The sequence below is a fragment of the Gorilla gorilla genome, chromosome 21 (assembly GCF_029281585.2).
Source record: "Gorilla gorilla gorilla isolate KB3781 chromosome 21, NHGRI_mGorGor1-v2.1_pri, whole genome shotgun sequence".
NCBI classification, from domain to species: Eukaryota; Metazoa; Chordata; class Mammalia; order Primates; family Hominidae; genus Gorilla; species Gorilla gorilla.
Genome location: NC_073245.2, coordinates 56,184,967 through 56,209,618, shown reverse-complemented (window position 1 = coordinate 56,209,618; position 24,652 = coordinate 56,184,967). Strand labels below are relative to the sequence as shown.

The window sequence follows — 24,652 nt, the reverse complement described above, 5'->3', positions numbered from 1 at the left end:
TCTGGTGAGGCACCAACAGAATCCACAATACACACACACCTCATTTACTTCTCATGACACTCTAGGAGGCAGACGCTGCTACTCCTCCCATTTGATAGGAAGCTGCTATCACTTGCTTAAGGAAATTCTGGCCCATGCTGAGGCATAGAGGAGCTGGAATTTGAATCCAGGTCTGCTGAGTCCCAAGCCCACTTCCCTTTCCTCCTCACCTCGTCCCAGGAAGGAGGAGACTCTTTCTGGGTCACATCATCAGGAAATATCCATTTCTGTAACTCCTGGACAGAGTCTGCTCTCAACAGGAAAGAACTGACCTCTACCAGGTCCTCTACCTCCCTGGAGCTGCTGATGGGGACACAGCCCTATCTGAGAATTATATCTCATTCTCAGGCCACCCCGGCAAGTCTGGTACAAAAGTAACCCAAGGTCCAAGGAGGGAGAGGGGGTGTGATCATTTGTAGAAGCTAAAGCAGCTATGGGAAAATTTCTGTGGAGACTTGCAAAAACCAAACAATGGAGAATGTATTTGCAAAAAAAAACTTCAAGCCCGTAGAGCTGCGGTGAAAGTTTTCAAAAAGGGACACAGTCAGCTAATACATACCCTAGGGGAACCTCTGTCTCAGCTGCGGTTTCTAAGTAAAGAAGACGGCATCTCAGGAGAAGTGTTACATTAAAGAACAAATTTGTAATACGATTTGAATGTTCTGGGCCAGGCATAGTGACTCACGCCTGTAATCCCACCACTTTGGGAGGCCAAGGTGGGCAGATCACTTAAGGTCAGGAGTTCAAGACCAGCCTGGCCAACATGGTGAAACCCTGTCTCTACTAAAAATACACACACACAAAAATCAGCTGGGTGTGGTGGCAGGCACCTGTAATCCCAGCTACTCGGGAGGCTGAGGCAGGAGAATCACTTGAACCCGGGAGGTGGAGGTTGCAGTGAGCCGAGATCAAGTTACTGCACTCCAGCCTGGGCAACAGTGAGACTCCATCTCAAAAATATATACATATATTGATTGGATGTTCTGGAAGCAAATGTTTTCCAGAAATGGCTTCCCACTGATATTCACAGCCTTGCATATAACAGGTGTCCAACAAACATTTGCTGACTGGGTGAACCTTGTATTTAACTGTATTTATAAAACATATTTTAAGCCATTTAGAGTGTTTATCCTCTGAATCCTCTAGTAGCTGTGAGGGCTTCATTTTACCCAAATGTTGATGTCAATCCTTAATCCAGTAATTTGGACAATACAATTCTTGCAGTTGATCAGACAACACATTGTGAGAGGGTGTTCACGTGTGTGTGTGTGTGTGTGTGCACGTGCGTTGTGAGTTCAAGAAGCACTCCAGGGAAAAGAGGAAGGAAATATATAGAACTTTCATCATTAAAGTCTAGAAGCCAGTAGGGTCCCACTGAGCTGCAAGGAGCTATAGGTACCAGAAAAGTCTAAGTTATTTTTCAACAAAATCATCATGAATCATATCCCATATGTTTCCTACATGCGGTAGTTTGTAAAAAGGCCACAATACTTTGCAGCCTTTCCCATCAAGAGGTAGAGGCTATTTCTCCATTCCTTGAATCTAGGCTGGTCCTGTGACTGGCTTTGACCAATAGAATGTGTTGGAAGTAGATGTGTGTTTATTTCAAGCCTGGACCTCAAGAAATCTTGCAACTTCTGCTCTTGCTTCTCTGGGAACCCTTCTCCTACGATGTGAACAACCTGGAGCTAGCCTGCTGGAAGCTGAGAGACCATGTGGAACACAGGTGAGCCTCCCATACCAACCAGCCCACTGCTGATCTGGCAGTGTATTGCTGCTGCTAAAGTGATCCTAAGCAAGGCCAGAAGAACCACCCAGCTGAACTCAGTTAAACTGCTGACCCACAAAATCATTAACTAGATAAACATTTGTTGTTTTAAGCCACTAAGTTTTGAGGTGTTTGTTATGCAGCAAAAACTAACGGATACACTATAAGAAATCTAACTGCAATTGCAAAATTTGTTCACATTAAGATTGCTCATGCCACTGGCTAGACTTAATTAATCTCAGAGAATTTTGATATCTTCTTCATAAAGTCCTAAGTTAGGGAGACCCTCTGGGTCACAGCATAAAAGATTTAGAAGGACCCTCAGGAAGTCCAACCACCTTGTTCCACTGTTAGGGACATTGAAGTTCAGAGAAGAGCAGAGGCTACCATCACTCATTACACAAATATTTTCTGAGTGCTCTCGGTGTTCCAGACACTATGCCCCACTGGGATACACAGCATTGGACCAGAGAGACCAGATCCTTTCCCCATGGTGGTCACAGTTTAGGGTGGAAATCAGGCATTAACTAAGTCATCACAAGGTAAGTAGATGACCACTGTGACAAAAATTAAGGATTTTTGTCACTATGAATTAAAAAGACCTGGTGCCATTTTAATGAGAATCATGGAAAGGGGACCTAATGTGGGTTTGGCAGTCACAAAGAGCTCTCTGCAGAAGTGACATTTAGGCTGAGGCAAGTCAGTGGACAAGGCAAGGGAGGCTTGTGGAGCTGCGAGTCTGAGCTTCACAAGTTTGAATGCCAGCTGTAGTGCTCCCTGGCTGAGTCACCTTGATTGAATCAGCCAACATCCTTGATCTTCAGTTGCATCATCTATAAAATTGACTGAACAATAATGTCTACTCATTCTCGAGGCTGTTGTGAAGATTAGCTGAAATAACCATTGAGAAAAAGGCTTTGCAAGCTGCAAAGTGTTGGGGGAATTGTTGAGGATATGACTGTTAATGGTTTGGGGAGGGTGACATTTATTTGTACCAAGTCTCCTCTCCAAACGACTGTGCTCTCCTCTGCCGAGGCCTAGAGCAGACACAGAGCCCCACTGAGTCCCAATTTTCCTTCTTGGTGGAAGGACATTGCCAATGCTTTCCAGTAGGTTCCAGAGCAGAATTCACCATAATATAGTTCTGAAAACCAGGGCTCAATATGTTAACAAAAATACTATTTAAACATTGTGAAAAGGCTCAGATGAGATGTCAGGGCTAACTCTGGTCTGCTGAGATGAGACTTCAGTTGATTATGTACAATTAAATGACATCAGTGTACTCTTCCAAAATAACCACTTCCAAGGCCTGGAGTCTTGCCCACCAGTCTTGCATGTTGGTGCATGTCAATGCAATATAAAGGCAGCTTTGCAGCAGCAGCATGATGCTCACACAGGGACAGGCCAGAGAGGGGCATGGTATGGTGGCCCTGGCATGAGCGATCCTGCAGTGGCAGGGGAGGGGGCGCAGCACCCTGCAGCAGAGCTTCCATGCCCCATTGAGACTACAGTATCTTCCTCACTAGTAGTGCCCCCTAGGGGCCACAGGCCCATGTCTTACTCATCTATGGCCTCCATGGGACCTGTCACAGAATAGGGACATAAATATTTGTGAGCTAATAGGCTTCTATTGCCCCATCTGGAAAATATGTGCCCAGACTGATGGCTGAGGGGCCACCCAGCTTGGACTGCCATAGCCCCCACAATGGCAGAGACAGAGGGTAGAGGTCAGCTCCAGGGCCGGGGTTGCCCTCCAGCTTCCCAAGTTTCTCAGCAGCTATAACCCTCCTTGGCTCTCCAATCAGTGTCCCGAGCTGGTCCCACCCAGCAAACACCACTGCCTTAGGGAACCATCCTCCAAGATGCCATGCCTGTAATGAGAATACTTCCTGGTATCACATTCTGCCATGAGGACCCTCCCTGGGGTTCCGGCCTGCAGTAAGGACTCTCCCTGGGGCCCCCGCCTGCAGTGAGGACCCTCCCTGGGGCCCCAGCCTGCAGTGAGGACCCACCCTGGCATCATTTTCTGCAGGGATGACATTCCCCAGGGTCCTGGCCTGCAGTGAGGACCCTCCCTGATCTCAGCCTACAGTGACAACCCTCCCTGGAACCCCAGCCTGCAGTGAGGACCCACCCTGGCATCACATTCTGCAGGGAGACCCTCCCTGGACCCTCAGCCTGCAGCAAGGACCCTCTGTGGCATCATAGTCTATAGTGAGGATGCTCCCCGCTGAGAGAAACATTAATTTTCAGAGACCAGGCTCTCAGTGGAAAATCTGATTCCAACTGGCAACTATAACCCCCAAGAGGGCCAGGCTGGGGTTCGAGACAGACTTGCCCAGGAATGACTCTGCTTCCTTTGCCACCAGTAAGACCTTCTGCTCTCCTTCCTTGTGCCCTGTCCACAACCCTCCCCTGTGGCCTTCAACAACTCCCAGCGGGCAGGAGAACCATGCATGCCTACGCAAGGGCATGTGTGCATCCAAACCAGAACATGTCCCCGTGGGTGCTGTGTGGTGGCAAGAGGCAGGCGGCATCAGACAGCAGCAGGCACCTCAACTCACTGCTGCTGAAAAGCTGCCCCAAGCGTGGGGAGTATGGGCAATACATTCCAAGTTTCATCAAGTTCCCAATCCATTTTAAGCCAACAGTAGCCAGGTAGTTAATTTACAAACACTATAGTCCCACTTTGATTGTACCTTTTAAGGAGACTATTGCTATTCTTGATCATTCAGAGAGAAGACAGCAGCCGGCTGTGCTGGCCCCATTCTGCACCCCCTACCTCCACCCCGGAACAGCTCAGCTCCAGCCAGCCCAAATCTTAAGACACCCGTTCAGGGAGGATGAGGCACCCACCTGGCTGGTTGACAGGAGCTCTGGGTTTCCGTCACTCATCCCCACGTAGGCACTGTCACCATCAAACTAGAATAGAGAGAGACGGAGAAGCAGCTCTGATTAAAATGCTCTCAGGAAGGCACCAGGAGAAGCAGCCGGAGGAGGGCAGGGGACTGACTGCAGGGGACTGTGGGAGCTGCAGAAGCCAAATCAGAGCCCAGGATGCCCAAAGCCCCATTTCAGCAGGGCTACCTCTAGGGTGGAAGGAGCAGCCCCTGTTCCACGGCCCTCGAGTGCTCAGGTTCATGCTGTTAATCACACTTAGAATGCAAACAGGAAAACCTTTCTGCCCTCTATAACTTGTCCATAGACACAACAGGCTGCCTTGCCATGTGCTGAGCTGCCCATCCTTGGAAGTATGCGAACACCTCCCTTGATCAAAATTATATCAGGTGATCAGCTAGAGCTGGAATCCCATGTGCTGGGGGAGGCCAAGAACACCAGAGCCTTGGGATCATGACAGCCTTCACCAGACATGCCCTCTGGGTCCTGCCATCCTGAGTGGTTTTGGCCCATCACCTATGCCATCCCAGCCCCTAGGGCCACGCCTGGCTACAGGCAGTGAGGACTATGGTAGAGACCATGTACAGGAGCTACATTCTGTGTGCAGAGAAGCTGCTAAGTCTGGATTCAGGAAGATTTCCCTGTAAATCTGCCTAAAAATTCAGGAGCAGGTGCAGGGGAAGAGATGTGGGCTCTGGGACCCCCGCCTCCCTCTTTGCCCTGAAGTGTGATCTCAAGTTGGTGCCTCAACTTCTGAGATTCCTCATCTGTTAAATGGGGATGGTGCCTGTAGGCCCCTCCTCATAGGATGTTGCACTGTAGAGCACTTGACTCAACACATTAATATGGAGAGGACTTAATTCCAGTTAGTTCCCTTCCCTTGAGCTAGGTATCTTAGATAGGGTTCCCTCAAAGGAGAGCCTAAGGCAAGGGTTCAGATGCATGTGGTTATTAAGGAAGTACTCCTTGGGAATAACCTGTAAGTGTGGGAGGCAAGCCAGACAGGAGTGGGTACAGCTAAGCAAGGATGTGGTCTTGCCTGAAGACTTCCTTCAGCCTGTTCTGGTGGGGAACTCTGGGGCATGAATTGTATGCAGAGTTAGTACCAACACGAAGCAAGGGGTGGCTGTTGTAGCCCAGGTAAGGAAGTCATAGGCCATGGGCTGCCCTTAGGGGACATGGGGAGACACAACCTTCTGAGCAAGGTGGCCCCCAATTGACCAAGCACAAGTCTTCAGAGAACCATACTGGCTGTGAGCCATTTGCAGGCAGCTTGTGCTCAAGGCAGGTGGGAGATGTCTGTGCTGGTCAGTAAAGGGTTCTGAGTGGGGCACCAATAGCAAACAGCCATTTTATTTTAATTGAACCATTTATTTATTAAGATATATTCACATGGTTCAAAATTCCAAGAGTATAAAAAGCAACACCACCCCACCTCCCAGCCATCCACTGCCCCTCTCCAGAGGCAATGTCTACCAGCTTTTTTATATCATTTCAAAGACTGTCTACATATACACATTTTAGAGTCATTTATTCTATTCGTGACAGCATGCTATACAGTTTTGCACTTTATTTTTCTCTTAGCAACACATCTCAGAAAATGTTTTATATCAGAACATAGTTCTTTCTTCTGTACCCAGTATTCCACAGTGTGGATATAACACATATATTTAACTAGCTGAGCACATGGGTAGTTGCATTGTTTCTAGTTTTCCGCTATCCCAATATTGCTCCCATAAATATTTTTGTGCATCTGTTATTGAGCATGGGTGTGAGTTTATCTGTAGGATTCATTTGTATAATTGCTGGATCCAACTGTATGTGCATTTGTAATTCAGACAGACATCACCCAGCTGCCCTCACGGAGGCCGTAGAAATCCACACGCCCACAACCATGTGAAATGTCAGTTTACCCAGCTGCCTTCACTCAGAGAAGCTTTGCTTGATAACTGGCTCAGATGCCAGCCCCAGCCCCTGTGGGCTGAGAGCCCACCACCCTTTCTACCACCATTTTCGACGCGCCCTCGCCCTGCCTTCCCTTGGTCTTTGTTCCAAAGTCCCTGTTACCTTCTAGCATTCTCTATATTTACTATATTCATTGCTTATGATTAGATTCCTCTTACTAAAATGGAGGCTCCCAGGGATCACAGATCTTTGTCTATCTGTACCTTGATGTCTCCCAAGTTCCTAGAACAGTGCCTGGCACAGAGAAGGTACTCAATAAATGTTTGTTGAATAAGTAAATAAAGCAGTCACTACCACATTCAGATGGCCTCTGACCAGGCCTATCTTCCCATCTAGGCAGTTGGGTTGATGGTTACACCAAAGAGCCTCCCCAGCACAGGGACGGGGAGAGTCCCTCGGTGACTACTGGATGATTAAAAAAAAGGTTCTTCCATGCCTAGAGTTTGGGCACTGACCCCAAATGCAGGACTCCATCCACCACACTGCACACAGAGCTCATGCTGCAAGACCCTGCTCAGAGGCTACCTCCTCCAGGAGGCCTGCCATGCTTGCATCTCCTCTGGCTGTTCCTCTTATAATATAGACAGTCTCCACATTTGTCAACTGTCCCAGAGTGGAAGCAACATGGAGGCTGGAACTGTGTCTTGTCATCTCCAAATCTCCCAGAGCCTGGCATTAGGGATGAGGCTATAAATTAGGCAGGGTGGGGGCACTCTCAGCAAAAGCTCCTGGGTACTTGACTTGATGTGTGACCATGGCCATTGATCATTTTGACAAAAGTAAAATTTTTTAAAAATCACATGTAACTTATAAGTAGACCCTAATAGAAAGAATAATTGGAGATGGAGGAACATTAAGTTTAATGAAGTGTTTGAAACATTTTATAAAGCAATAGTAATCGAACAGTATGGTATAGGAATATGCATGAGAAACAGAGGGAAAGATGTCCAAAAAACCTTTGAATGGTCACCATTTATTAAATGCTGGTGAGAACAGAGCCACTGCAAGGCAGGGGCCACCATCTGCTTCATTCCCCGTTAAGCGCAGTAGACAATCAATAAATATTTGGTGACAGAATGAATATTCCTGGTACTGAGCAAAATGCTTTACATAAAAGACCTCATTTAATCCTCACGATGATCCAATGAAGAAAATATTCTTTTCCCTGCTAAAACCAAGCAAACAGGTAGAGAGAGGATAAGCAGTTGTCCAAGATCACACTGCTGGGGAGAGATGGGATTTAAGAGTCCCTTGTTGGATTTTTTCTGCTTGGACTCTCCCACTAGCTGCAACTGCATTCACAGCAGGGACCAATGCTTTTCTAGATCAATAGTCTGCCTTGAGCCTGGCGCATAACAGGTGCTTGATAAGTGTGTTAGAGGTTCAGGAGAGGGAGGAATTATCCACAGAGAGCAGTGGGAATGGTACTGGAGATGTAGGGCAAGGGGGCCTGGTCTCCGACGAGAGTGTGTTAGGGGCAGGCAAGGGGGTGGGCAGTGGATTCCCATGAGGTCACCAGAGCCTGTCTTATTCATTCACTCCTTTATTCAACCAATGTCTAGGAAAGAGCTGCCACGTGCTGTAGTAAAGCTTGCTTCTGGCTTTCAAGGGGCACTTGAGAAGTTGGCAGAGGTTCCTGAGGCAGGGCCTGGGTCTCCTCAGTTCAGTTACCCTTGGGCACCTTGCACAGTGCCCTGGAGCCTGCTGGGCTCAGAACCAGCTGCGGAGCAGCAGTGAGCAGAGGCCCTGAGGGGGCGGGGAGGCCTGTTCTTTGCCCACCTCTGCCAGGGTTCCACCACATCGGAGCCCTTGGAGGGCATGAAGGAATAGTTGGGGGACACTGAGGGTTCCCAGGCTCCCTCTGGCTTGGCTTCCAGTACTCTAAGGCCTGGGACTCACCCCCGCAGCCCCCTCCTCATTTGGGACCTTTTCTGGCTAAATGAACTTGGAAGCCAAGGGGAGAGGTCACAAAGTCACCTCTGCCCTCAGACACAGCAGGGCTACCTCCTCCTCCACATGTGCACAGACAAGATCAAAAACACCCACATCTACACCCACCGCAGTGCATACACTGTGTGAACACAAAGGTATATGATGTACACCGTGTGCACAGCATGGGCAGCACACACACACACACCACAAATCCATGTTTGTGTGGACCCAGGTCATGCAGCACAGCGTTCAACACGGCAGCGTTCAGCTCACTCATGTATCATGTCCATGGGTAACACAAACCAACGCACACACAGCACAAGCATGAGTGTGCACATGTCAGAGACCTTTATACAGCTGGGCACACAATAACCACAGCACGCACACAAGGAAAGCAGGGTGTGCCCATATGTGTACAAACATTCCATGCATCTGCAGCCATTTAAATGTAACTCACACAAATGTGAACACAAACATATACTGAATGTGCATACAGAGACATACAAAGCAAAGATGCACATGAACTTCAATTCTATGCATATTTCACAGTTTATCAGTTCCTTGGTCAAAAATCTTTTTTTCATACCACACAGCCTTCCCTATGCTTTAAAATGTGAGAAAAAAATGCAGGGAGAAACAACAGCTTAAGAATTTCCATGAACGCCAGGAGAACATCCTCTTACCAGTGACTGGAATAGATTAATTTTCCCCATTTCATATTCTAATTCTAATTCCTTTTCCCATTGCCATCTTCAGTCCTCATTACAGCTGGAAGATTGTTCTGCAAAAGCCAGGCCTTCATCTTCTCTTCCCAAGAGTTTTGTCATGGAAATGAGTTTTGGAATCTGAAAGAACCCACATTTTTGCAAATATCGAATGTGTAGGGATAACCCTTTCATGACGGCCACCAGGGACACAGCTTACAGGAGCTTCTAAGGCATCTGTCTCTCCCCTACCTCTCCTTTCCCTGTGTGGTCCCCTCAGGGAAAAGAGCTCCTCGGCCCCTATTCCAACAGCCAGCCCCCAACCTAAGCACACCATGCTTCCCCAAAGGATTTTTTAAGGCAACTTAAGCAAATAGGCAGCCAAGGTGAGGAGCCCTGATCTTAGACAGTCAGATCCCAGGTCCATCTGTGCCACCTTGGGCAAATTGCTTAACTGCTTTAAGCCTCAGTTTTCTCATTCTTATGACCACAGAGTCACTGATTCATGACAGGTATAAATAAAATATTTGTGGGGTAAACAGATGTGATAAGTGGGTAGATGAATGGATGGAAAGGAGGAAGGAGTAAAGGATGGGATGGATGGATGGGCAGATGGGTGGATGAATGGATGGGTGGATAGATGATTGATAGATGGGTGATGGATAGACGGACGATCGGCAGATGACGGACGGGTGAATGAATAGATGGGTGAGGGATTGTACACATTAGCACTGTCCAACAGAAATATAATAAAAGTTACAAATGTGACCCACATATGTAATTTTACATTTTCTAGTAGCCACAGTTTTTGTTATGGGGTACATGAGATGTTCCAACACAGGCATGCAATGTGTAATAATCACATCATGGAGAATGGGTTTCCATCCCTTCAAGCATTTATCCCTTGTGTTACAGACAATCCAATTATACTCTTTTCATTATTTTTAAATGTAGTAGCCACTGTTCAAAAATATTAACAGATAAATAAAATATATCATCAAAATTAAGTTTAACTCAACATATTCATAACATGATTTCAACAGGTAATCAATATAAAATGATTATTAATGAATGGTTTATTAATGAGATGGATGGATGGACAAATAGATGGGTGGTTGGGATGTATGGATGGGATGGCTGGGATGAGAGGGAGGAGTGGATGAATGGATAGGTGAAAAGGGATGGCTGCATGAGTGTGAACAGACAAGTGTATGGGAAGAGTATTGGGATGGTGGACGAGATGAACATGGATGGGTGAGATGGGTGTTGGGGATGCATGGATAGATGCCTGGACGTGTGGGTTCCTGGGTGGGTAAAATGGGTTGAGAGGTTGGGTGGAATGGATGGGCGCATAGCAATGTGGGTCTGGCATTTCCTTCTCACTCGATTCTCTGGAAAATGTCATGGCTACTCACGGTTGCAACATCACCAATTCTCAAATCCTCATCTTTAGCCAAATTACCTCCAGATTCCAATATATAGTTTTCTCCCTGGCTATCTCCCCCATTTGCCCATGAGCACCTCAAATTCAACACCCCCAGCACTGAACTCATAACATGTACATGGACTTGCTGTTTCTCCAGCACTCCCCTGTCTTAACAGAAACTGTCACCTTCCACACAGTCCCACAGTCAGTACCCCTGGGGTGACTCTGGTCTCCCTGCCATCTACATACCTCTGATCCAATCACCTGCAACATCCTTCTGCTGAGCTTCCCTAAGAGTATGCTGAGTGTGAACACAAAGGTATACAATGCATGTGGTATGCACAGCGTAGGGGCACACACAGGCACCACACACCCATGTTGGTGGGTCCGTGTCACACAATCCATCTTACACCTTGGCTATCACTAGCTATATTTGGGCAATCACTTCACTCCTCAGATCCAAACCCTGCAGAGACTCCACATCACTTAGCCTATATCCAGGACCCTCCAGGACAGCCCCAAGTCTCAGTTCCCACGGGTCCTCAGCATAGTGGGAGCCTCCAGTGACCCCACTTTTTTTTTTTTTTTTTGAGACAGAGTTTTGCTCTGTCGCCCAGGCTGGAGTGAAGTGTCATGGTCTCAGTTCACTGCAACCTCCACCTCCCAGGTTCAAGTGATTCTGCTGCCTCAGCCTCCTGAGTAACTGGGATTACAGGCATGCACCACCAAGCCTGGCTAAATTTGTATTTTTAGAGACGGGGTTTCACCATGTTGACCAGGCTGATCTCGAACTCCTGCTCTCAAGTGACCTGCCTGCCTCGGCCTCCCAAAGTGCTGGGATTACAGGCATGAGCCACCACACCCAGCAAGTGCCCCCACTCTTACACATCGTCCCACCATGAGCCTGGAACACTCTCCCTTTCTCTACCCACCGAAATCTACCTCTTCCTAGGCCCTTCTTTATTTCTGGCTACAAACTCCAACCTTAACACTGTCTTGCTTGCTTTTATAAACCCATATTCTTGGACCTAACCAAAAGCTTCCATCTAAAATCAGCTTTGGACTTAATTCAACTCCTATGTGCAGTGTAACATACTGGGTAACAGCATTGATCTGATGACTGGTTCCACTACTTACGAGCTCAGTGACTGTAACTTCACTTTGCCTTCCTTTCCTCACCTATAAAACAACAATTATGACAGCTACATTCCTACCTCATAAGGTTCTTGGTATCTGTTATCAGACATCAGCTATGAGTTAGCATTATTAAGCATTATGTTACAGATATTAACTATTTTTGACAGGTGCTTAATAAATGTTACCTATTATCATTGTTATGATATATCAACTCCTATCCCCTTATCAGCCCCCATCTCCCTCAGTCTAGTAGATGACATTGTCTCCTCTGTCACTGAGGAATTGAAGCCATCAGATATTCCCTCAATTCTCCCAACCTCCCCTACGTTATTTACATCATGCTCATCTTGACTTCCTTTCCTTTAGTCTGAAAAGGTATCTCCCTCCTGTTCAAGGTCAGCCTCTTCACCTTGACCCTGTCCCTCGCATGTCTTCTACCCATTTGCTCCCACTCTTGGTCCTGGGTCTAAGATTTCATTCAAATGTGCTGAGGCGAAATGAGACCAGGCAGTGCCTTTGTTGTATCGTGTACCAGGCACATATCATGTGCTGAGGAATATGCTCCCAGCCACTGGGGAATCTACAAGTGAATTTTGCCACTGCCCCTTGGGAGATCTATGTAAATAGATCATCACAAAGGCACTGAAAAGAGAGAAAAGCAAAGGGACTTGGAGGCAACAATCACTGTTCATTGAACGATCTCTTGTGAGTGCTTACTATGTGACAGGGAGTGTGCTAGGTGCCAGGCATGCCAGAGTGATGATGACACAGCCCCTGCCTTCAAGGAACCCCCAGTCCTTTGGAGAAGATGACAGCTATGGAGGGAGAATAAAACCTTCCTATTCTCCAAATCTACAAAGGAAAAGATGTTCTTTGACCACAGTCCCAAGCTGCAAACAATGAATCCCCAAACCAGCTTAAAGCTCATCCTCATTGGTCACTGGGAGCTTTACAGCCCCACCTCTGAAAGTCAGTCAATCGATAGTCTTACTCCTAATAGCCACATGTCCACCACGGAGACAGCCAGCCAGTCTCAGAACCTCCTGCTCTGAAAGTCCTCCTATCCCAGGACCCCATGCTTCCCCAAACCCTGAAAAGATCAGCCTCTTGCTTGATTTGGGGAGACTACCCTTGCAAAGTATACCAATGAATTCAGCTTCTTGCTTTCGATATTGAATGATGCCTTCTTCTTTGACACATGTGACAAAGGCCAGGATAAGGTTAGCCAAGGGGAGCAGAAGCAAGGCAGAGGGTCATTCCAGAGAAGCATCCTGAAAAAGTGACTTGGAGGCTCCATGATGTAGGAAGCAAAGGAGGTGACTAGGCAAGGAGCAGGGAATATGACATCCAAGGCTGCTGTGAGCACTGGCCAAAGAGCACCTACTGTATACCAGCCCTTGTCCCAGAGCTGTGACCAGCCATCTCGCTGGAACCCCCTAGAAATCCCAAGGCTTCCATGAGCAGCAGCCCCACTGTCAAGATGAGCAAGGTGAGGCTCAGAGTGGTTGGGAACTTGTCCAAAGCCACCCAGGAAGTCTGAACTTGGCCTTGATCCCAGGTACCAAAGCAGCAGCTGTTCTGTAGAAGCTGTTGCTCCTCCCCTCTGCACAGAGACACAGATCAAAGACCAGGGATGCACAGCCCTCAGCCTAGCCAGTCACAGGCACTGAGAGCTGAGCCTCACCAAGATCTAAAGAGGAAACAATCAAAGCAGCACACACTGCTCCCGCCTGCCCCACATTGGGCCGTGAGAACGCTCATTCTGCACAGATAAAACACAGCTCTAAAGAGAGAGGCAGCTGCAACCTAGGTCCTGCCGAGAGTGCGGTTTTATGTGGAAGTCTCATGGGGAAATACACAACAGGGCCAGGAAGATGCCGTGGGAGGGGTGCAGGCAGAGAGCCCGGCACAGATGGAAGAGGAACAGGAATAGAGCATGGCCTGGGAAGCCTCAGTCTCAGCCTGACCCGGGCCCTGTACACCAACTCCACGTCCATCACCACTTGGAGAAACATGATGGCACAGTGGATACAAACACAGGCCCTGGTCTGGCTGCCAGGGTTCAAATCCTGGGCTTGTTGCTTTCTAGCTGTTTTGTTTTTTTTTTTTTTAACTACATTACTGTGTCTTAGTTTTCTCATCTGCAAAATGGGTATGACTATCATTTGGATTAAATAAATATACGGAAAGTACTTAGAACATTGCCTACCTAGAGAAGGCACTCAATCATTGTTAGCTATTTCTTATTTTATTATTGAATCCTCCTAAGAACCCTGCCAGTTGCTATAACTACCTCTCTTCTGTAGGTGAAGAAACTGAGTGGGGCTTTGTGCAAATCTCTGAGGTCTTAATCATGGAAAAGACCCTTGATGCCTGTGCCCACCGTATGTAATTTGAAATAAAATTTGCAAATTAAAGTCTTTATAAGAAAGCCCAACTGCCAGGGCCGATTTTTCCCAACGATGATTTTCATGCTTTGTTCCTAAAATATCAGATATTAACATTTCTTCAAAAATGTTTTTCTCCTGATTGGTGTGCCTGCTTTGCTGGGCACAACGCACATTCGTATTCTGCCTGGTGATAAATCCTCCCCATGACAGAGGCCCGGAAAGTTTAGGGGATCTGCCTAAGGCCACACAGCCAAGACCTGCCTGAGCTGAGTCTGAAGTCCAGGCTGCTGACTCCTAAGAGTACACCCTGGCTTCCCACCCCCACTGCCTCCAAGCCACGTGAACCAGAGAAGGTGACCTCATGACTATGGGCCTGGGACCTTAACTATCAGAAGCAAGGACAACTCCTTGGGCACTGCCTGCCGCAGGAGCTGGGAATGTCCCTTGTAAGCAAGCTCAGTGCTGTGGGCCCCTTCAGGACCCTTGTCCCCACCCCCAACAAGAGTTGGTTTGGATGGTGCCACCTGTTTCAGTCAATAAAAGACATCGAGGGGTAGTGTAAAAATGGCAGTGGTCACTATAGCACCACAGGTGAGGGCTGCCAGGTACCTGGGCTCCTCTGGGAGGTGGGAATCATTGCCCCCTCCCACATACCTCGCTCTAACTGTGCTCTTTCTAGACCTCTACCATCTAGAATGGTGGCCGCTTACCACACGTGGCTTCTGAGCACTTGAATCGTGCCTAGTCCAAACTGAGATGTGGGTAAGAATAAAGTCCACACTGAATCTCAAAGACTTCAGAGCAAGAATGATGACGATGACAACAAAAAGGAATGCAAAATACCTTGTCAATATTTGTATATTGATGATGTATTGGAATAATATTAATATTTGGGATATACTGGGTTAACTAAAATATTAAAATTAATGTCACCTGTTTCTTTTCACTTTTTCTGAACATGGCTATTAGAAAACTTAAAATCATGTATGTGGCCTGCATTATATTTCTACTGGATGGTGCTGGTCTGGACGCTGCCCTAGTCATTATCTGCTCCTGATCCAGAACCCCAGAGACGGAAGAGCTGACATCATCAGCAGTAGCCGAATCCATTTCTCTGTGATAGATATGGGAGAAATGGGGTTTGCAGAGGGAGAGTGACCTGTTGAAGGCAAGAGTCTGGTAACGAGGCATTCATTCATCCAACAAATGTTAACTGAGGCCTTACTATGTACGCTCTGGGTACTGGGAAACAGCAGAGAACAAAGTAGAGGGCCACATCCCAGTCTAGGGCTCTGCCCTGAAGCCAGTTTGCAGGCTGGGGGTGAACGTAGTGATGACGCACGAATCTCACCCCAGGCATGGGATCCTGGGGACCTGGGCAGCTGGACTCAGCACCAGCCCCTCAGCCCCTCACAGTTGGCTGGATCGCAGATCTCATAGGCTGCAAGGCAGGAACTCCAGCTCCAACCTAGGGCAGCTCTGCCCCCAGGACCACCAGTGAGTCCCATCCCAGTACACTCACCAGCTGCAGCTGCCCAGAGGGCCGGGCCTGATGGGCAGGGCAGCCCCCAACATAGAGAGCATGGAGGCCTGGCAGGCCTGTATTTCTTCCTTCCCTGGTACTGCCACTGGTAGCTCACACACCGTCTGCATTACTGCAGATTTATGGCAAAAATTATCCTCTCTCTCAGCTCCATTTAAAGCCATTTGGAGCTCTCTCCCATCCCCGATTGTAAATCTAATTGCACATTCCAAACAGACAAGCGCTCATTAAGCTTTAATTATGCACATGTTGTTTTCAACAAACATTTTCATTTGGCGCTGTGAGGGGGAATGGTTCAAAGAGGGCTGCAGACGCTGCCTGGGGCTGGAGGGAGCTGGGCTGGGAAGTGGGTCAAGGTGTAATGAGATGAGGCCATCCAAGGGGCAGGGCCAGGACCTCATCTGATTGGGCTCGCGACTTTGAGGCCTTTCCCTGGGCTTCTGCTGTGGGGGATGCCAATGTACGTGCTCTCGGCTGGTCTCACCCACCGGCACTCCCCACGTCCCCAGAGTCTCATTGAAGCCAGGCCCATGGACCTCTCCAGTGACAGGAGGGAAGGTAGGGACCCACAGTCTGGCTCAGAAGGATAAAACCCCCAACCAAAAGCCAGTTTCATCAGAGCCTGTGGGCTTGTCCCTGCTCCCACCCACCCGCCACAGTGCAGCTGGAGGCCTCCTCTTCAGCACCATCTTCCCTTCCCTCATTCGTTCACTCATTTATTCCACAACCATTGACTGAGCATCAGCTGGCTCAGGCAGTGCAGGCTCAGTGGGGACCATGATGGGTAAGGCCTCTGCGTGGCTGTCCCCAAGTCACTCTCCATCAAGTCCCATCCCCTCCACTGGGGAAAAGTTTTAATTCTTGGCCACAACATTCACTTGAGCATCTGCCGCCTGCCAGCCCAACAGTCCAGGCTGCCTCCCACCCATCACGCGCCCATCCCCTCTTCTGCCTTTCCAAGCTCCCTGCCCAGATCACACTCTCCCGCACGCCTCATCCAGACCTCTGCAGCAGCTGTGTCTCCACCTGAAACTCCCTGCTTTCTCTCTTCCACACCGTTCATGCCCATTCAACTCCCGTGCTGTCCTCCTTCCAGAAGCCATTGCTGATACCCACTCCTGGGCTGGCCTGGCCACCCCTCTGCCATGGGGGCACCCCGTAAAACATGTATTGGACCCTAGCGCCATAATATCACAACAGCCACATATCTGGCTCCTAAGACCAGCCTGCTCACTATATCCCGAGACACCATCACCTTCAAAGATGGAAAAGAAAGGCACCACTCACTGTGTGTCCTTGAAAAAGGCCTCCCCCTTTCTAGGCCTCAGTTTCCTCATTCGTACCTGGAAGGGTTGAATGGGTGATGCCCTCTGAGCCCCTGGGCCGTTCCATCAGTCTTAAGTTTTATGGTCTGCCCAGGAGCTAGGCCACATTCTTCCCACCAGGAGCCATGGAGGTGACCAAGGCATGCTGACAGTGCCCAAAAGGTGCACACACAGAGGGTAGGAGACAGGAGTGGTAAAGAAACCAAGGCCACTCCTCAAAAAGCTTCCAAAAATACAAGCAAGTGAAATCAGCATGTGCTTTAAAATGGAAATCAGATTCCATTCAGCGTCTGGATAGCTACCTGTTGTTTCAGGTACCAAACAGACACTGAGTGTGAAATCTACAGACAAGAAATGTACGGGGAAGTGCTATAGGGAAGTAGGGGAGCAGGACAGGCCAGAGGGACAAGCCAAACTGTGATGTAGTCACAACGGAGGCCTCCGCCTGTCCCAAGGGGAGCTCTGGAACTGGGATGGCCCAGCAGAGGTGTCCCAGTTTGAGGCAGGGAGCTAAGCATTCTGTATCCCCACATGGGATGGCCATCGGATCCAGGATGCCCAGGAGGCGAGTGTTGATGACCTTGGCCAAGGCTTCCTCTTTCCACGAAAGGCACCATGGAGCTGCCCAGAGAGAGGCTCAGCTGACAGGGGCAGCAGCCAGCACTCTAAGCAGCTGACACAATGTGTGCCTGGATCTGAGGAGGGACTAGGGTGACACGCAAGAGCATCCACTAATGGCTACGATCGTTTACTCATTAGAACGAATGCATGCAATGTTTACATCACACTAACAACAAGCCAGGCACTCTTAATTGAATGACAAACATCCGTTACTATAATCCTCACGACAACCCCACGAGGTAAGTTACTGAGGCTCCCATTTTACAGAAAAGGAGACTGAGGTCAAGGGAGGTTATATAGCTTGCCTAAGGCCACACAGCTAAGAAGGGGTGGAATGAAGATTCAAACCCAGGAAGTTCGACTCCAGAGCCTACACTCTAATGAGAAGGCTGTACTCCTGCCAGGTCTTGCCCCGTTACCTCCCATAACATGGAGCTGGCCAGCTCCTGGCTCTCCCTAGAGGCTGGGATGCGGTCAGCAGTCTAGAGCCTCAGGTTGCCCTGCGCTGCCAATATTTGTATTTGACAATTATCTATCATCCAAGCAGTTGGGAACAAGTCCCAAAACTGATTTTTGCCAAAGACAATTAACTAAAAGCCACATGAGCGTACGTCGGGTTGCACTGTGGTGTGGGGGGAACGAGTGTGACTGAGACAATGAGCAGATGATGTGGAAGATATTTTCTCCCCAGCACTACAAAACAAGCCCTCAATCATGCCACAAAAGGCTCATGTTGTCGGAAGGGAAATATGTCAACGACAGCGTTCGATCTTGGAGCGGTTCAAAAAGAAGAAGAAAAGAAATCTTTGAAATTGTAATTTGACCTAGAAAGGTTTTTCTAGGTCATCTGAACTTGGCACTTATGCCTCTAACCCCAAACCTAACCCAGACAAAGTGCCAGGTTCACTTCCTTCTGTCAGTACCAGATAACACAGGAAATGGTATTTGTAAACACTGCTGATATATTTTTAAGCGCTGTCTCAACGTCGGCCTTTGGACTGGGAGCTGCGAGAACACTGGTGCAGCACAGCTCTGGAAGCAGGCAGATCTAGGTTCAAGTCCAGGCTCTGCACTAAGCTGCTGCGTGGCAGTGGGCAGGGATCTTACCCCTCTCGTCCTCAGATTCCTCCCCTGGAGAACAGGAATGGAACAGGCAGCGTTTTGCATGCTACCTAGCAGTATGCAGAGAAAGGCCAGCTCCCCGCTTTCACCCCAGTTGCCTTCCCAGGCAGAGAGCCACCCCTCTGTTGTTGACTATTGAACCCTTCTGACCCAGATCTGGGCTGTCTCCTGGAGACCCAGGAGGGCAGTGGGAGGCTCTGTCCTAAGAGGCCTTTTCTCTCCCAGAAAACAGAAAACTGCACTCCAAGGCATGGCATGTGCCAATGAGTTATTCTAATTCATCTTCACTATGGACCCACTAAGATAAATAATGAGGCCTCAGGGCTGGGAGGGCTTTAACCCTCTGGCTTCTGCAAATCCCACTGGGGAAACCAAGGCCAGGGCTGATGGATGGCCCACTGTTATTGGCAAGAGCATGTCCAGGGTTACAACCACCAAATTGTTGTGTCCTCTAAGCCTGCACCTCCAGAAGAAGCCAGATTTAGCCCAGTTACTGTCAAAAGCCCAAGGGCACGGTCAACATTCCTGTCTTCCCCAAGCCCTGACCTCAGCACCTACAATGTACCTGGCCATATGCCAGGTGCAGAGGGGCACTAGGGACCTAGAACCAATTCCCAGGGAAGCTCAGGTCCATAGGGAAAATGGGTATCTGCATAATGACACCCGGAGGGGGGTGATAAAGCACTAAGGTGGAGATAGGCCAGGTGAGAGCAGTTGGTACATACCTGTGAGGTAGTGGGTCCAGAGTGAGCAAAGGCTGGGCAGCCAGGTGGGGGGAAAACCGGTATGTGTGCTGGGGAAGGGGAAGAAGGGGTGTCTAGAAGTCACTGAGGTGGCCTACAGTACAGAATGTGAGAGAGAAAATCAACATCCACTAAAGAAAACAGGTGCGTGTTTAAAGCAATATTCTTAAAGAAAGAGTAATGGAAGGATACCCAATCTGGCCAGAGAGTGAAACATTCCGTGAAGCCACAATTAAAGCAGTGTGGCAGTAACAGAAAACAAGAATTCTAAAATCAATGAAACAGAAGGAAAAGTACAATGTTGGACCCAACTAGGTATGGAAACGTATCAAGATTAAGGAGGGCATTTCAGAGGGAAGACCATGTAAAGACACGAGGGGAACCTGTCCACCTGCAAGCCTAGGAGAGAGGCTGATATGATTTAGCTCTATGTCCCCACTCAAGTCTCATGTCGAATTGTAATCCCCAATTTTGGAGGAGGGACATGGTGAGGTAATTGGATCTTGGGGGCGGATATCCCCCTTGCTGTTCTCGTGATAGTGAGTTCTCATGAGATCTGGTTGTTTTAAAGTGTGTAACGGTTCCCCACTTGCTCTGTCTCTCCTGCTGGCCATGTGAAGTGTACCTGCTTCCCTTTCACCTTCTGCCACGGTTGTAAGTTTTCCGAGACCTCCCCAGAAGCAGAAGCTTGTACAGCTCACAGAATCGTGAGCCAACTAAACCTCTTCATAAATTACCCAGTCTCAGGTATGTCTTTATAGAAGTGTAAGAACAAACTAATACAGAGGCCTCAGATGGAATCAACCCTGCCAACACCTTGATCTCATACTTCTGACCTCCAGCCCTGTGAGAAAATAAATATTTGTTGTTTAAGCCAAAAAAAAAAAAAAAGAGGGCATTTACTTTATGCCAGGTAACATGTGATGTGCTTTGCACATGACCTTTTGCTCAATCTTGACAACTGTCCTAGGAGGCAGATATCATCCAGTTTGACAGAGGAAAAAACAAGCCCAATTTAAGCAACGTGCTCATAGCTCACACAGCAAGTGGCAAAGCCAAAATCTTAATTCTGCTAAAGCTCACGCTTATAACAGCTACTGTATTTTGTCTCCCCTTTTGCAAACAAAGAGACAAGGGCTAATTATTTAATAAACAGAATGGGGACAAGAGGGTTATCCTGTCCCTATTTAGGAACACTGAACTAGATACCCACTGCACCAAAATGCACTCCAAATGGATTAAAGAGTTAAACATAAAAAGTCATGTTACAGGGAAACAATCAGAAAACAGAACAGAATGTTTATCAGATCTGTGGAGCAGGATAACTTCTTCAGCCCTCGAAGCAATCACAGAGGAAGAGAGATTGACAGATTCAAATATATATGCATTAATATCTTCTGTGGAAGAAAACATAATAAAACCAAAATGAAAAGGACATCAGACTAAGAAAATATCAGCACCAACTATAAGACAGTTAATATATACAACGTAGAAATGGCTCAGTCAAATTAAACAGAAAGCAAGATGCCAACAGGCAAAAAGACATGGGATTCAAACAAAAGTCACACAAGAGGCGATATCTTAAGAAACAAATATGGAAGGGAAAAAAGGGACACCTGATTCAATGGCAAGTGGGGAAATGCACATAAAATAAACTTACTGCAATGCCACTGGGATATTTCATACCACTGCTGACATGGGAAACGGGTTCCAGCTTAATGGAAGACAATATGGTGGCCACTCTTAGGCAGACACAGCTAGCCAGAGGCAGCGGACGAGGACTCAAGGGCTTAAAACAGTCTTGCTTAAAACAGCCTTTTACTCTGAGTGCTGGGGATGGTAAAGTGATATACAGAAAACACAGTCTTTTTTTTTTTTTTTTTTTTTTTTAAAGATAGAACCTTACTCTCACCCAGGCTGCAGTGCAGTGGCATGATCTCAGCTCACTGCAACCTCGGCCTCCTGGGTTCAAGCAATTCTCCTGCCTCAGCCTCCTGAGTAGCTGGAATTACAGGCATGTGCCACCATGCCCAACTAATTTTTGTATATTTAGTAGAGATGGGGTTTCATCATGTTGGCCAGGCTGGTCTCGAACTCCTGACCTCAGGTGATCCACCCACCTCAGCCTCCCAAAGTGCTAGGATTGATTACAGGCCTGAGCCACTGCACCTGGTGGACACACAGTCTTTGTCCTGGAGCTCATGGTCTAGGGAAGGGGAACAGGACCAGGAATCAGAATATGGGTGGGTGACAAGTAGATGGGAAGCCAGGTTCGTGGGGCCTAGACAAGGGCCTTGTAAAAAGACTTCACGGAAGAGGTGGCTTCTAAGCAGATCTACCCGCAGCATGCACAGAACTAGCCAGGCGAGGGCAGAGGCCAGTGGGAACAGCATTCGCCAAAGCCTGGGAGCTGGAGGGAAGGGACCATTCATGGAATAGAAAGGCGGTGCAAGATAAGACAGAAAAGCAAGCAGGGCCTTATCACAAGAGAGCTTCAAGGGCCACACTGGGGAGATGAGACTGAAACCCAGAATGTGAGCTGCACTTCAGAAACTGGCCTCTGGCTTCTGGGTGGAGAATGGGTTGCAGATGCTAACTAAGATGGGGAAACGGGAGTCTGAGCAGGGCTTGGGCAGGGAAGAAACACTGGCTAACACAACAATAAGTAAAACAGCGTGGCAGTGATTCAAAAATAGAAATTTATACTGATGGCTAGAATGAGAAGCAGGTTTGGAGCCAGAATAAAACCATGACAGCCCCAGCATGTTATGCAGAATACGGCCTTGAGAGTCTCAGAGATGAGTGAAAAGTGCCAAGGGCAAGGGATCACCCAGGAGTCAGAAAGGGGGTGACTCATGCAATTTGCAAACCCTAATTTCCTCTCCTTGGTCACACACTTCCTTCTGATTTCTTTCTTCTGATGATTCATTAAAAAAAAAATTCTCCTTTTAAATTCACATCAGAAATGTCTGAGTACCTCGGCTCACCCTGCCCTAAGCTTTAACCCCTGCCCCTGAACCAGCAAAACCCAACATAACCCCAGGTGGCTAAGAAGATACTGGCTGCCAAGAAACCAGAAGCCAGCCAAGGGGAAACAAGGGGTTTCAGGCTCTGCGACGGCTGCCAGAGGCCCCCATGGGCCCTCCTGTGACCCAGGAGGGTTTTCAGCAGCTACTCACATGCACAGATCCACAGCTCTCAGCCAGAACTCGTGCAGTTTCAGAATTTGTTTGAATTTCAGAAAAGTAATGAAGTGCAAATTCTGCAAATTATGCCATAGCTTCAGTGGAGCCTCAGGCAACACCTGCAATGGAACACATTCATATTTCTGCAGTGGAACATATGAATATTCACACAAGTGGGGTGAGTAAAGATTACAAAGAGCCTCGCGTCAGCTCAGGTCAGATTTTGGGGGCCAAACGAGTTTGCAGCATATTGACAAAACAACTTCTGGTTGCAGGGCTTTTTGGATTGCAGATAAGGCAGTTTCGAGCTGAATCAAGCACCAGGAGTCACGTGCTAGAAGGCTGTCCCTCTGTATGCCCATTTTACATAGGAAGAAACTGAGGCTTGGAAAGTTAAAGGAAATTGTGCAAGGTCTCATAGCTATTAAGTGGCTGAGCTGGGATCCAAACCCAGGTCTGATGTCTCTCCCCACCCCCTCGTGGATCCTCCCAGAGGCTGAAATGGCAGGCAGAGCATTTAATGTGACAGAGAATGTAGACAGCACAGGGAGTGGGTCAAGGCCAGGTGCAATAGGAATGGGGCTGCCCAGGTGCCCAGAGAAATCACTGGCACTCCTCCTCAGCTGGCCCCTGCCTGGTGTCTGTCCTCCAAGGCAGGTCCAGGAGCCTCCAGCCACCCTCAAAGGTCCAGAGCTCCCTCTGCCCACAGGACCCATCCTTCATCTTTCCGCAGAGGTTTGTTCGCTGAGTGCCCCCTTCATACCAGGTCCTGGGGGCTGGGACACAACGAGAAGCAAGGTAGACACAGTCCCAGCCCCTGCAGGCCTCAGAGTCCACTGCAGGAGGCAGGCAACAAACAAGCAAACACACAAAGGTGGTCACACATTGCATTGTGCTAAGTGCTGGGCAGCAAACACAGGAAGTGTGGAGACAGGGTCTCTCTGTAGAGGCAGCAATTAAACTGAGGGAGCCCAGAAGGGAGAGAAGGAGGCTGTCAGGCAACAAGTAGTGGGTGGGAGCATTTAAGGCAGAGGGAGCAGCAATGCAAAGTCCCTGAGGTCCACAAGCAGAAGCTCTCGCATGCAGGGGGAATAACAGGCAGGACACGGTAGGCAGAGGGGCGAGGCAAGGACGTGATTTGGGGTCCTAGGGCCACCATAAGGCACTTGGATTTCATCCCAAATGGGAAGCCCTTGGAGAGTTCTTGCAGGGGAGTAACATGCTTTAATTTATAGTTTAAAAGATGACTCAGCTAGCCACGTGGAGGATGGATTCCATGAGGTTCCATTCTTTGAGTCTCAGCTTTCTCCTCTATAAAATGGATGCATGAGAAATCCTGTGAAAAGCATAGCATAGCTCAGAAGTGTCTGGCATAGAGTTGACTTCCAGAAGATGGGAGGACAAAGACAGTCTTCTAACCTAGTCGCAAACCAGGAGAACCCAGTCATCAGTCATCCATAGTTGCCCCCTGCTCAAAATCCTACTAGGCTCCCCTCTGTCCTCAAAACAAAGATCCACCTCTTTCTCTTGGTCCCAAGGTCCTGCTTGACCTGGTCCCTGCTGATTTCTCCAGCCCCATCCTTCACCCTCCCACCATCTTCCACGGGGCCTCTACTCTCCCGCCAACTGAGCCACTCCTGGGGCATGCCAGGGCCCTTTCCCTAGAGATAAGTCCTTTACACTGACCTTGCCACCAGCCTGCCCTGCATTCCTACAGACATGGACACACACCAATCTGGATCAGCCCAAGCAATGAGAGGCTCAAAGAGTGGCTGAGAGTGTGCGTATACATGTTGGAGCATGCGGGTTGGGAGTGGAAGGACTATGTTAAGAGACACCTCTGTCTGTGCATGA

The 24,652-nt window shown here is 48.4% G+C and overlaps 1 protein-coding gene across 7 annotated transcripts in view; it reads right to left on the bottom strand.

The window, feature by feature from the left end:
• The window catches only part of TOX2 (TOX high mobility group box family member 2), a 154,663-nt gene that overhangs the window by 91,482 nt on the left and 38,529 nt on the right, over positions 1-24,652 (bottom strand). For 6 of the 7 annotated variants that reach the window (XM_004062176.5, XM_055373012.2, XM_004062177.5 and 3 more), the window contains exon 2: positions 4,664-4,729. In XM_004062176.5, coding sequence (XP_004062224.4) covers positions 4,664-4,729 — 66 coding nt within the window. Of the gene's footprint in view, positions 1-4,663; positions 4,730-22,792; positions 23,158-24,652 lie in introns of those variants that run through there. The other variant, XM_055373014.2, reaches the window with a different exon arrangement.